Raw genomic sequence first — 14298 nt, forward strand, 5'->3', positions numbered from 1 at the left:
ACAATGTTCGCGGCCAGAATTTTTCATTATCACCGTGAAGCGTCGCTTCTATCGCTGAGACACTCGTAAGCTCGTATTCCTGGATGAAATTCGTCATCAACCAGAGATAAAAAAAAAAAAAAAAAATAATTATTATAATTAGGAAATGGTATCACTGTTGGCGCAGCGACTTGAGCCAAGCTATCTAAATAATCGAGTCGAGGTTCAAACGGGTTCGAAGACATTCTCGGCTCGACGTTAAGCGAGATTTTATTTAATAAGTTGATCGTGGAAAAGCACCCCCGCGCGAGATACCTGTCGATTTTAAAACAATTAGCCGAGGCAATTATTAACCGAAAAATTCGGCGAGGCTCGCCGATTGAAAGGAAATTGCGCTGTTCGACCGATCGACGAAAAATGACTGATCTCAATGACGAGGAAATGCATAACGATTACTGTACGCTAGACTACCAGAAGCGCGACGAATTGCAGGCTCATCTTTTGCATCGTCTTCCACGATCACGGCACACGGCACACTCACGCAAACACACATTCACGTACGTACACGCACCCAACGTAATCGTCGCACGTTCCACGAGCTGAGTAACGGTGCCGGCTCGGTCGAGATTCGCGGCCGAGCGGACGACGTCCTATTTACAACGAGTTTCAACTAAGTTACTTAACTCTCATCCAGACGTTCTGCAACACATTTATAGAATCTGCTCGCGGCACATATATAGGATATACATCTTTGCACGGGATGGAAAACAGCGCGTCTGAAATTCTTCTCGCTCTTATCACACACCGTCTATATACACGTGGCCTCCTTATATCACACCTTATATCACACCTTCTATTTATACAATAAAAAAATTTATTAATTTTTTATTTACACCCTCTGTAATATATACGATCGTATTGCACCCCATCCGAATTTGTGTAGTCGCGCTCCGGGCATACAAACTGCTGAATGTACTCCGCCCGTTGTATTCTCGCGGTTAAGTGCGGTTCGGATTTTCCTGGAACGAGCGGTTCATCATATGTGGACGGATACCGTGCGCGTCCTGTTGTTATGCTGCCGTCGGACCGGCGGCGGCTGTCTCGTTCTCTGTGTCGCGCGTTGATTGTTCGGTACATCCGGCAACGCGAATCGTAGCTTCTCCCAGAAAAGCTTGTCGCCCCATTGCAGATACGTGTTCGTTTTTAAGTAGAGCCGTATATCTGGATCGAGATCGCGCTGATGCACATCGCCGACTAGCACGAGAATTAATCGGCGTCTTCTGTCTCTCAATACTTGATGGTGCGCCGATTTAAAATCGAATCGACACCACTCGGATTTAATGAAATTTTCCGACAACACCATTATTGTTCTACGCGACGACTCCACTGCTTGAACGATGGTATCCGCTATAAAGCTACCGACTGGAAAATCCCGGTAGTGAAGGCACAGTTTGTACGAAGGGTTCCCCATTTCGAGCACCGGCGCCAACTCTTCCGCGACGAACGCTTCGTCCTTCGAGCTGTAGCTTACGAAAGCGTCAAACAGCTTATCTCGATCGTCCCGATCAACCTCGTGATTCCGATAAAATATCCGCACACCGAAACGCGAATGAAACCACACACGTAGCTCGTGGCGAAAGATAAAAGCGAGCATGCAAACGAGTACGACGACGAGCGAACTAGCCGATGTGGCCACCAGCAACGGTAAATAATCTTGCAAAATCTGCTTCTCTATAATAGTCTTGGTATAATTGTGATGTGTGTCGTTGTCGAAGGTAATTGCGCCAGTACAGACGGCGGTCTCGTTGCCGGTTGCGCGTTCCCGTTCACTCGGTATTACGCTCATCGAAAAACCAAACTCGTCGTCTGCGAACACTTGCTCGCCGAACGCCTCGAATTCCGTGAGATTGTAGACGCATCGTAACGTGGATGCGTCCGCGACGCGAACGCTCGGATCGCGCGACCACTCGCGATAATTTAATAAATAATCACACTCGCAGGACCATGGATTTCCAGCTAGGCTGACCTCGATCGAACTCGGCAGCGACCATATCGCCAGACTGATCAAACGATTGTTCTGCAGTCGCAAAATCCTTAGGGAGCGCAGCGGGGTAAACGTGTCGTTACCGATCGCGACGATGCGGTTGCGCTGAAGGTATAGCTGCCGCAACGCGTCGAGCCCCTCGAACTCGTGGCCACGGAGCTCGCGTATCCTGTTATCTTGCAAGTGCAAATCCTCGAGGTCGCGCAGACCGTTGAACGACCTGTTTTGCACAATTTCGATATTAGACGAATTGAGAAATAGCACTTTGAGTTTTTTACGGCCGATAAAGGCATGACTCGAAATTACGCGCAAATCGTTCCCGTCGAGATAGAGTCGCGTAGCGTCCATCGGGATCTGTTCGGGGAGTTTGTTGACGTGCCCACCGGTTGAGCAATCCACCACGTTCGCCGACCACGATTGATCGTGGTAACACGTGCAGTTATGCGGACACGTCATCTCACAGTCACACGCGTCGAAATCGCAACAGTGGCACAGAGCGAAACAATGAGTGTCGTATTTGCAGAGAAACTGCGAATGTGACGCTTCAACCAGCGGCACGAAAGCATGCTCGCGATCGTATAACAGCTTGCAGTAAATACTTTCGAGATCCATGACGCGTGGTTGCACGCGCGTTTGATTCTGCCGATTGACTCGCTGCAGCCATTCCATCGTGCAGTCGCACAGATACTGATTATCGCCGATGTAAAATTCCGGCAGCGATCGGTCCGGAGATACCGCGCTTATACGCAACGCGTACGGCTCCAGATTTCTTATTCGATTTCCCTTTAAATCCACGCGCGTTAAATTCGGTTTTTTAAAGAACGAGTAACTTTGCACTTTCGAGATGAGATTATCGTTAAGAAATAATAATTCGATGCTCATGGGAATTGCGTTCCCGGTAATTTCCGTCAGCTTATTCTCGCTCGCGTCGAAGGTACTCAATTGCAGCTGTGCTTCGATCTCGAAATAGTTGCCCAACTCTCGTATCTCGTTCGAATGTATGTCCAGCCATTGCAATCCGGTTGGAATCATCGCGTAATCAAACCACTTTAGCTTATTATCGCTAACATTCAGCCAGACGAGATTCGGCAGTTTTGTAAAGAGCCCAGCGATATCGGTCAGCTGATTTCCGTCGAGGCGTATCGCTTGTAGATTCAGATTCTCGTCGAAGGTACCGGGTTCGATGTACTGTATACGATTTCGTGAGAGGTTCAGGATCTTGAGTTCCTTGATACGATCGAAGACGCCCTTCGTGAGATTGCCGATATGATTTTCAGTTAATCGAAGCCCGTACAGCTGCGCCACGTGGTCGAAGGTGCCACTCGGGATCTCGGAGATGAGGTTCTCGCCGAGGTCGAGGGTGCGCAAGAGGGGAGTGGCTTTCAATGCGTCCGGCACCGATGTCAGCCGATTACCGTTAAGATGAAAGTCCTGTAGGGACGAAGCGTTCCTCAGAGAGCCCGGGTGTATCGTGTGTAACCGGTTGTTGTCTAGCGACAGGAGACTGAGAACGTAAAGGCCACTTAACGTGGTGGCGTCTATGACGGTTAACTGGTTGTCGCTCAGCAGCAATGTGTGCAAATTAAACAACGCGGAAAATGTGTTCTCTGGCAGGCTCTCCAATAAATTTTCCTGCAACCTTAGTATCTGCAGACTATACAGATCGCGAAATACGGTTGAATCGAGCCGCGCGATACGATTGCTCGAAAGATCCAACACTACTAAACGCACTAGACGCGTAAACGTAGCTGCGTTTACCCATTCCGCTGTCAATTCGTTGTGCGACAGGTCTAGCACTAGCAGCCGCGATAATTCGCTGAACAATTCAGGTGGCAGGACGCTCAACGTGTTATTTCTTAGGTGAATTTCCTGTATATGATCCTTGGCGTCGCTAAACAGCTCCGGTGGTAAACTTGCGAGCCGATTGTCGCCGAGTCTCAAGATGGCCAGAGACGTGAGACCTTCGAACGCGCGGTCTGCTATAAAACTGATGGCGTTGCATCGCAAGTCCAGACTGTTCAACCTCGTCAGACCGGAAAACGCTGCGCTCGGTAATAATTCGATGCTGTTATTGCTGAGATCTAATTCCCTGAGGTTCGTCAAACATTTCGTTGCCGTATTGAAATGAAAGCTCGAGATGTCTCTGAGCCGGTTTCTCGTTAGATTTAGGACCTCCAGATTAATCAGCGGACAAAGCGCGCCCTCCGGTATCCCCCACATGTTGTTTTCCCCGAGATCGAGTTTTTCTAGCTGCCGAAGTTCGTTGGTGAATGCTCCACCGGATATATCGAGCGCCATTGCCGACCAGTCAGTGTTGTGCGTTCTCAGAGTGAGGTTGCGCAACTCCTTCAGACCCTTGAATGCATCGTCCGATAGATTGCCGATCTTACAATATTCGATCACGAGCTCGCGCAACTCGACTAACGGCCTGAAGCTCCCGGCGCTCAGAGAGCTCTGATAGAACAGCGCGTCGCTACATTCCAGCCGCAAACGTACCGTATGCTGCGGCTGTATCACGCTGAAATTTGTGTTCTCCAACTCGCTGTTGATGGTCCGCAAACGACACACCAGCGACACGTCGTCTTCAGCGTCGCCAGTTGTAACCCACTTGCATTCGTCCGGCGCCTTGTATCTGAGCGCCTTACTCAGAGACGCACCTAAAACACCGAATATCGTGCCCAGCAGGATTGCGAGGAAGGCAGGACTACCCCGCATCTTTTCGCCGCGTTGATTACTGTTCCATTAATGTTGAGTTGTTCCCCCCCGTGCCCCCTCCCCCTAGGGGTACCTATCTCTAAAGCCAACTAACGCCACCGGGGCGTCTTCGCGATCCATTTAAACCACGAAAAGTTTCTACGCCTTCACCTTATCACGTCATCCATATCACTCTTTTTCTTTCTTGCTTTTTCCCTCGGTCGACGTTCGACCTTTTGCACCTTGCTCCCAGCGCTCTATGATCCTGGCGGTTTCATCTTCGACGATTCGTCTCGTAGAAGAAGAGAACGAATCGACAGACGGCGCGCGCGCGCGCGCGCACGAGACCTCCCGCTAACGGGACGTAATAAACGCGTTCGTGAAAAAAGAGAAACGGAGAGAAGCAGGTTCAGCGACTCTGAGATTATCAACTCTTCGATGGTAGAAAAATCTCGTCAACAACGTAAAGTCACCGTCGCGTATACGGCGCGCGCGTGTAGGACTCCGGTAGGGCCCACAGTTCTCCCAGGACTGGTTGGCGAAGGATCGTAAGGCCCTGGTGAACTCCGTTACCCTCTCCCTCCGTTGCCTCTCTGCCGTCGCCGATCCCTTGGTTGCCCGCCGCCTTCCTCCGCTTGCCACTCTGCGCCGTCTTTCCTTCTCCCACTTTGTTCCTCGCCTTCTCCTCGTCGTCGTTGCCACCACTGCCATCGTCGTCGTCGTCGTCGTCGTCGTCGTCCTCCTCCTCGTCGTCGTCCTCGTCCTCGTCCTCGTCCGCATACTTAGGTCTCACGTTCTGGCAAGCTTATAAAAACAAGACAGGCTAGTACACTTTCCAGATCCTTACAGTGGCTCCTTCACATTTACAGCTTTCTTCATCCACTACATTCTTATTTCCTTGTCCCTATCCCTTCTTCTCTTCCGTTTTTTCCAACACGCGTCCTTCTCCTCTTTCTTTTTCTTCGTGCATCGTGCATCGTGCCCTCCCCGCATCTCGTGCTCCCCTCATCGCTATTTCTCTTTCATTTTCTTTACCTTTTTTCCCTCCTGTCGATCTTTCTTCATCTTCTCTTCCTCTCTATTCTTTCATCGTATTGCTGTTTAATTCATCCGCGAAACTTTGCCATACGTTCAATTTTTCTCACATCGTTTCTATTGTTCTATCAGAGAGAATTAAATCTCGAAAAAAGATGTTAACTCGATGCTTTTATGCGAATTTTATTTTGTATTTGAATTGCTCTATGCTCCACAAATATATTTTTTGCAGATATCCGTCACGTTCTTCGACGCTTCTTATAATTAAATAATTTGTCTTGATAGAAACACATCGAATTTTTAAGCATTATATTATTATTATTATATATATATAATTCAATTACGTTTTATTTTATTGATAATGTTTTGTTCTACCAGCACGCAGGCTTGCGATTGTTGAAAAGATTGTAGTCTTGTTTCTTTAAACTAAATTTTTATGAAAAAAGAAAATCATTATTTAATACTTGAACACAAAATGTATTTGGTAATTATATTTCAAAATCCGTTGAAATAATTTCTGACTTGTGAATCTAAAAAAGTTTTTTATACAACTTTAATCTCTCTTGAGATTTAATTAATTTTTTGCAATGCTCTAACGTTTAAAAATCGCGTAGCTTTAATTTAGTGACAGTATAAAGATGTTTATAGCAGTGGAATGTGCGTGTAACATCGTATCAAGTGGTCTTTTGTAGGAGACTCCGCCTTTCAGCAAACAGTGCTTAGCAGCTTCATTTCTCATCGTTGAAGAATGATTTGTTACCTTTACCTGCTTGAAATAGGGTCCTTTATTGGCAAAAGATCTTTCAGACATCACCATCGCTTAAAGCGATTTAGCAGACTTTATATTTTCGAACTTTAAATAACCAGGTACAAAGTCCGCATTTATTAAAATCGATCGTGCGGAGTTATAAATTATTATATTGTTTTTATTTTAATTAAAGAAAAAAATTTTTATGTAATTTGTCACGGAAATTTACGTAATGACTTATTCGAGAAGAAGTCGTAGAACGCTAAAGATTTAATTTTCGCCGTTGTTATTGCTCCGAGATATCCGAGGTGGACAAGTAATTTCGCAATTAAACGTAGGTACGTCTTATTAGTATTTTTGATCGTCGTTACAAGATCTTTCCCAAGGCCGCGAGATTTACGTCGATATGTAATATTTTATTCTTTCGCCAGTTTTATCTCGTCTAGTAATTGCCAACAGTGGATTGCATTTTATCCGTATCATAATTTACAAGTGCCCGTAATATTATTCTTCGGGTATCCGGTGTTTTGTAAATTAACCATGTATCACGTGCCGTAAAACGAAACTGCAACCTGCTAACTATCTCGATTATCTCGAGCGAGTTTGCGCCATTCTTTCTCATTACACAAGTATTTCGAGTTCTTCCGGGAAAGAGTTACTTCACTCTCGGAGATTATTTTCGCGTCGGCTTTCGTCGGAATGCAATTTTTGGCCAATATTGCATACACATTTCCGTCATCAACTACTGTAACCGCTCCAATAAACAGACGCATCGGGAATCTTCCTGCCCCGCGTGCAAACTTGATTTAATCCTCCACAGAGAAATTAATCACTATTAATTTACGAGTGATTTTGTTACGCGCGCAAATTTATTAAGCGAGAGTATCTCTAATTATCATTAACGACATTAATTCCGCGAGTCGAATTTAGTCCGATATCTTGATAGCCCCTACGAAGATTAAACATTAACGTTTTTAATCCCAACGACTTGGGCATTCCGTTATCGACAATTACATAAATCCTACTCTTTTAATCTCGGCGGTAGCCGGCTCCATGCCGATAAAGGCAATTTCCACGACTTTACGGGGAACATAAGCACCACGAAACGATTCTTTTTTGTCAAGTTTGATTAGCGATGCGATGTGAATGGACCTTAAGCAGGAGGATGCCCCAATGGCTGCGCCGCTGAAAGGTGGCTAGTTGGCGGCTGGGATCGGCGAAAGCGGTCAGTGATCGCTGAGGCCTCGTCCGCCCCCGGCCCCTGCCCTCTCGTTGCTGACGATCAGGCACCTCCTTTCCCTTTACTCTTTCAATCTCTCTTTCTTTCCGCCTGCTTCTCATTCTGCCTCCTCGTTTCCACGAGCATCTCTCCACCACCGTTGCTCCCGGGGCCTAGTCTCCTTTCAACAGTGCAGGTGACGGGGCATTCTTTTAAATCTAATCAACTACCGAACCATGCGTCCTTATGTACTGGGTGTTTCCGAATACTAAGTTTGTTTCGAATCTTAGCAAATTCTTCTCTAATCTGAACGAGGCAATTTCTATTACTACAAAACACGCGTGCGGCTCCAATTGTACGCGCGTTACGCGTTGGTGGTCGCGAACATTAATGTTTGCGCAAGTTTTATTAATATATCGTGACTCTTTGTATAAATCCACGTCTTTTTTATATTAATAAGCTATTTTATGGTGTCAACGAATTTTGACGTGCTCCCTTTAGAATATATTTCTATTACGTCAATTATTTAAAACTTATTAAAAGTAAAATAAATTTAAAAAAACAGTCATTACTTCGGAATGTGGTGTTTCGTTTTCTCGTAAAAAAAAAAAGAAAGAAAGAAAGAAAGAAAGAAAATTTCGCTGAGACGCATATTATACATATCGAAACACCCTATATGTATATGTTAACCATATGAGTAGACGTGTCTTGCTTTCACGATTCACGATATCAAGGCATGAGATAACAAAGGGAGTAAAGTCGCCGGAGGTCGGTGTCGTTGATTCAGAATTACGCAATCTGATCTGTCGTGTCGGATGAGCTCGGAGCTTCTATTTTCTCAACCGCGTTGATTTAAGCTAGGCGCGATGCTCATTAACTTCGAGCAAGAAGATCGATCAAAGACATTCGGATTGTTACAAGTAATGATGACCGAAACTACCGGATTCCTATCTCAAGTCTCGCTTGATAAAGGCAGATGCATAAAAAAAAAACGTTATTAAAAAAAAATCTAACCATTTATAATATTTATATGATTTTTAATTCTTATTATTTTTTCAGAATATAATTATTATTTTTTAATTATATATTTTTGAAATAATTTTTTAATAATTATTATTTTTTCGGAAAGATATCGCAGGAATTCAATCTTCGTATATAAAATGTAATATTAATTTAACGATTTTTATATAAACCTATGAGTTTTACTATGCTATTTGTAAAAGGAAGAGAATCTGCCGGAATTCATAGTTTATCAATATCACGCCAGACTAATCGTTGAGCAGACGAGCGTTCCCGGCACTCGCACAGCCGGCTAAGCCAGAAGCGCATTGCAAATCATGACTGTCTAGAATTTATGTTCCGATATGTGGTCTTCCGCTCTTTCAGAGATGGTTTACGTAACATTGATAAGAGTTTTCTCGAGTATAACATGCATTCTTCTCACGATTGTTTCTTGCGGCAGACTAATGGATTCTCAGTTTCTCGTTTATTCGTATAATCACTTAGTAGCCGCAACCGCTAATTATCACGACTCGAGTTACAGAATCTCCGTGGAAAAGATCACGGCGCGATCTTGCAAAACCTCCGCAAACACAAATCGCGATGGTTTGTTGTTGTGCACTTTCACTCGTAATCCCGGCCTAAGTTTCTTCCCTCTTGTCCGAGGAACAGCAGCCTCCAGGCCGTTTATTGTTTTCAGATGGGCACGGAATCACGATCCGCCGTCGCCGTGGCTACGGCCGCGATTCCCGCCGATCATCACCTGCTAGTTTTATCCTACAACCCTGCAACACGTTTTCTCCTCCAACCTTTTTCGAATGCATTCCACGGCGATCGCGCGGTTTGTCGTGGTCGACTTAGCGGCATTAAGGAAGTGACGTAGAGTAGATCGAACTCGAACGAGAAAGCCGTGACGAATAAAATTTTGAAATTAAACCTTTTTGCGTATCAATGCGCGTATTAAAATTCTGGCTATTTTATCATTTTTTAACGATGAATGCTGCGTGAATAAATTATAAGAGTTTAACAACATTTTCCTTGTATAAAAAGTTTTGTCGAACAACTATCTTTTTGCGGATATTTGGTGAGGTTTGTAAGCGATTGTATTTCATCTCCATACAATGAATAGTGCACAGAATATTTAAGAGCGGCTCGTAAAGCGATTACAAAACAATTTGACACGTTGGATCTGCCATTACATAGCCCGTTAACTCAATTACCATCCACTCTTGTGTCCATTACTATTGTACTAGAGCGCAATGTTTCAATCCAACTCTCTTTCTCTCTCTTATCCTCGCGAGTTGCAGTTACGCAAGTAAACCGTTTATATACTTCCTCGAGTATATTTCAGTTACAACACTATCGGTCGTTTTATTGCTCGTAAAAATAAATCGAGATTTGCGCATGGTTTAACAATTAAATCGTCAAGAAGGGAAACTTGTCGGAACTTGAAAAAAAAAAAAAAAAAAAAAAAAAATAAATAAATAAATTCTCTCGAAGCGAATATCGCGTGGCAATGTAAATTGACGCTCTTATTGCATAGCATTACTTTAGCGTGTGTTGCACGTCGAACAGCCCGAAAACTAATATAAGAGAATAACGCCTTTTCACGTGGCTTGAGTCAATGAAATGAAAACTGTCTAGACGGCAACAACCACCTGCGGGGACGTACACTTTGGCTCTGAAATAATCATATAAATGATAATTTAGGGAAAAGGTCGAGCGTTTCTCATTATCAGATTTTTTTTAATCGGTATGGAGCTTGTCAGTCGTCATTACGATAAGGTTTATTATCCGAGCGTGGCGCATCAGGAGAATAATCAGCGCGTATCAATAATCGGTGTGGAAAATTTATCGCTCCTCGAACGTGCGATCCCGAGAAATCGTTTTCCGCGTGTGAGAAAGATGCTTTCACTTCTCCCTCTCTTTCTTTCTTTCTTTCTTTTTCTCTATGGATGGATGGCGAGAAGAGAGGAAACGAGAGGAAGGCCGTCGTTCCAGCGGCGGAGGTCTAACGCTACAATCTCAAAGAGAGAGAAAGAGAAAGAGAGAGAAAGAGAGAGATGCATCGGACAAGTTGCTGATGTACGGCAGGGTAAAGGGGAAGAGAGAACGAAAAGAACGGCGTGACGGAGAAAACAAGTGAACGGGGTAGAGAGTAAAAGAGAGAAGCCGGAATGTGTGGGAGGGAGAGAGATGGGAGTACAAAAGGAGGGAATACGACGGCGATCGCCTGTAATCGAGTTGACCGTGAAATTTTCATTACACCTCTTTTGAGTTATGCATATAAATAAGGAAGGGAGAGCGGATCGGTGCACCGGGAGCGAAGAACGTGGCAATGCCTTTGTTAGCGGAAGGTTAATGGTGAGGGACCCTCGGGTGTCTTACGACGCTGACAGCAGTCTCGTTAACGATTACGATAACTCCACGGGCTCCTCCGGGATGCCTAGCCGGGGCAGGCAACTGCAGTCAACTCAAGGCAATCCAGAAAGAGCCGCACGGACTGGTTCATGGCCGAGGAACGAATATCACATCCCCAGCGATCGTCACCAAAAATTAACCAACTCGGGATTAGGTTATCGTCCGGTTAGGTGTAAACCAGGACCTTTTGCGCAGTTTGCTCGTCTCCCTTCTTACCCTACCCGCTTCTTTCTCTTTATTTCTCCCGGCGAATGTATGATATAAATTGTGGCGGACACATCCCAAGTCGTAATCCACGAAGGTACTCGAATATAATTGCAAAGGAAGCGTCGTAAAGACTCATCACCTTCCAGATACAAGTACAACTATCTTGCTAAAAATTACGACGGTTATAACGTAGTTTTCCATTCTCGATTACAATTAACTAGAATAATAATTCCACGAGTTTGAGAGTACGTTGTTCATATATCCAGTATATTGAATCTATCCGAGTATGTTTAAGACTCGTCAACTTTTATTCCCTGAATGAGTTGATCTTCAAGATTTTATTAACTATCGTTAACAACTCCGTTCGTATATTATACGTTGTAAGGTTAACGAAAAAAAAAAAGAGGGTATGATTAGTACGTATTATTTCAGTTTTATGTGTAATTCGTAGCTATCCGAAATTAAAAACCACTTAGAGATATGCTACGTCGACAACTATTTTAAAATTAACGGTTTCGTGGATTAGCTGGCTCGCCAAATAAAATAAGTGTCGAATATATAAGGCTCACAGCGTGAATCACAAAGTCACGGAAGAAGAGCGCGTTATATAAGATTTTCATGGAAACATCATAATCATGCTTAATGGACCTTGGCCGGTGACTCGTTAATGATAATCTAGTGATATTTTTAGGGTCAGTTCGGTTTAAATTAATCCTTCGTGCCGCCTCTTGTAGAACCACTTTTTATATACGTTTTGGAATGATATGGCGCAAGAAACTTACTAAATTTGAGATAATCCGAGTATTATTCAGATTTTTCTCACGATACTTTAGCATTCGTTAAAACATTATATTCTTGAATCATCCCAACTGTTAAAAATAAAAGTATAGAGTAACATACGCGTAACTTAATTTTGTAGTAAAAACTTAAAATTTTTATCTCGACGTAATATTTAATTCAATTGCAAAAATACCTTTATGTTGTCCAACAATTTCTGTAAATTATAATTACAAGATAATATTAGCATAAGAGTTAAACTAAAACTGAACGTAAAACTATGAATGTATAAACATGATATAATCGGAGATTTCACAAGCGATTTATCAACGTAAGACATCGTCTCGCTTATTACTCGAATAGATGGAGCGTTTCAGGCTTTAATTTCTCAATAGCGAGGAGTCTCGTGCCTACAGCGGTTATCTCACAATCAGTCGCCTATTACGAAGGTTTCGTAGTTAAACGAAAGTACGCCGTCTATGAAAGCACACCGTGGCCGAGTGCGCTCTCGTGAGCCTAGTTGATCTGCAATATCCGCCGCGCCGCACCGCACCAACCGCATTGCATCGCATCGCACCGCATCACGTTGCATCGCACCGGAGCAATCCGAGGCAACCCAGAGGTAGCCAGAGGTAATCCCGGAGTTCAAAGACTCGTCGGTGGGCGAGAGACGTCGTATCCCACCGGCGGCCACCCGAAAATTAACGACCTCACGAACCGGCTAAGACTCGGTAAACGAAAACTGCCTAATTTTTCTTTCTTTTTTTCTTCTCTCTCTCTCTCTTTCTTTTTGAGCCGGTCGTTAAAGCCCCGTCTCCGCACGCCATACCGCGCTGTGCCGCGTTGCACCGCGCGCGGGACGAAACTCGCGGCACGGAACGCGAGGTGAGACGAAACGTGTGCGTGAGGACCGCGGATTGTCGGCTCGAAGAGCCAGGGGCAAATTTGAGAATCCTCCTTCGTTCGCGAATTGCTACGCAAGTTTCGACCACTGGCCTACGCGAATATATACCGCACGACTTCGCGGAAGCGCCGCCGCTCAGAGTTCTTTTTGCTCCGCTCGTATCGCGTGGAGCGTACGCCGTATTCTTCGGTACCACTCTTGCTCTTGCTCGATTATTACGGCCCGAGAGGATCGCTGATCAGATTACATCAAAGTGTAGGTCTCATTGATACAAGCCGAAATGCATATTGCCATGGATTTCGTTGTTAATTTCGCGAACCGCGGTCGCTTATTAAATATGTACGTGTTCCGAGGCACTGATGGTACGCAGCGAAAATCGCGGGATTACCTTTTTAATCAGATTTGGATAATATTTTGCGGCTGAGAAACTCACGCGCGCCTAATAATATTCCGAGTACCTCTATCGCGACTCGCGTTATTATCGCATTGCACTTGTGTAAAGGTGCTGAGGCGTAAATTTATGATTATTAATAGCGCAATTATCGAATTAACACTTGATCTTCGACTATTAATACCGAGTGCGAAGCGATCCGCAACGAGTGACGTAACGGCACATGTAGTAACGATTGCGCAAGAACAATACGTTGAAATCCGCGGTAAATTAAAGCTTCGCGCGTGAGAAGTGATTATTGCTAATCGTTGCTGCTCCACCGACTCGCGGCTGCATTTTCACAGAATAGTTGAACGTTTTATTTTCCTCGCTATCACGAGATTCACGACAGAGTGAATAATACGATCGAGCACTTTTTGGCAGGTCGGCCCGTCCCTGATTTTATCCCACACGAATCGGCTTGAAGAATGAGGCCGCCGTTATGGAGTGCGTATTTAATGAAATTAAAGTGTAGAAAGATATACACACCCCGAGGGAAGTGCAATCGCATTTTTCTTCGCGCGCCGTAATACGATACCAGGATTATCGACGTCGATGTACCTCGACTTGCTTTAATTTAATTCCTTTCGCGATCGGTTCTGCTCCGACGTATCGCGTTTTGTCTACATCCGGGCGTGATCTTAAATGTTGTCGATCGCGGTCGAAATTACCGATGCCGTCTTCGAAGCATTTAGTTAGGCAAACAGTCGGCGGATAAAGAGAAAACGTCGGCTTCGTTGGCCAAAGAGTTTCGAGATGCTCCGAAATACTGGGTTTGTGTTGATTTAACGGATTCTCGCGGGCATTCACAAGTAACGTCTGGACCGCGGCGCGGTACACC

At 44.6% G+C, this 14298-nt stretch overlaps 2 protein-coding genes across 2 annotated transcripts in view; one reads left to right on the plus strand and one right to left on the minus strand.

Moving 5' to 3' along the window:
• Positions 1-14298, plus strand: part of Su(var)3-3 (lysine-specific histone demethylase Su(var)3-3) — a 78363-nt gene that overhangs the window by 38782 nt on the left and 25283 nt on the right. The gene's annotated exons all lie outside the window — the stretch shown is intronic.
• Tollo (Toll-like receptor Tollo) lies at positions 819-8310 on the minus strand. Its single transcript, XM_070670232.1, has one exon. The coding sequence runs from the start codon at positions 4736-4738 to the stop codon at positions 1016-1018; it is 3723 nt and encodes a 1240-aa protein (XP_070526333.1). The 5' UTR covers positions 4739-8310; the 3' UTR covers positions 819-1015.

Source organism: Cardiocondyla obscurior, linkage group LG20, assembly GCF_019399895.1.
Source record: "Cardiocondyla obscurior isolate alpha-2009 linkage group LG20, Cobs3.1, whole genome shotgun sequence".
NCBI classification, from domain to species: domain Eukaryota; kingdom Metazoa; phylum Arthropoda; class Insecta; order Hymenoptera; family Formicidae; genus Cardiocondyla; species Cardiocondyla obscurior.

What these genes read in the sequence shown, in the direction of transcription:
- Tollo (XM_070670232.1), bottom strand. Translation starts at nt 4,738, where the DNA reads ATGCGGGGTAGTCCTGCCTTCCTCGCAATCCTGCTGGGCACGATATTC.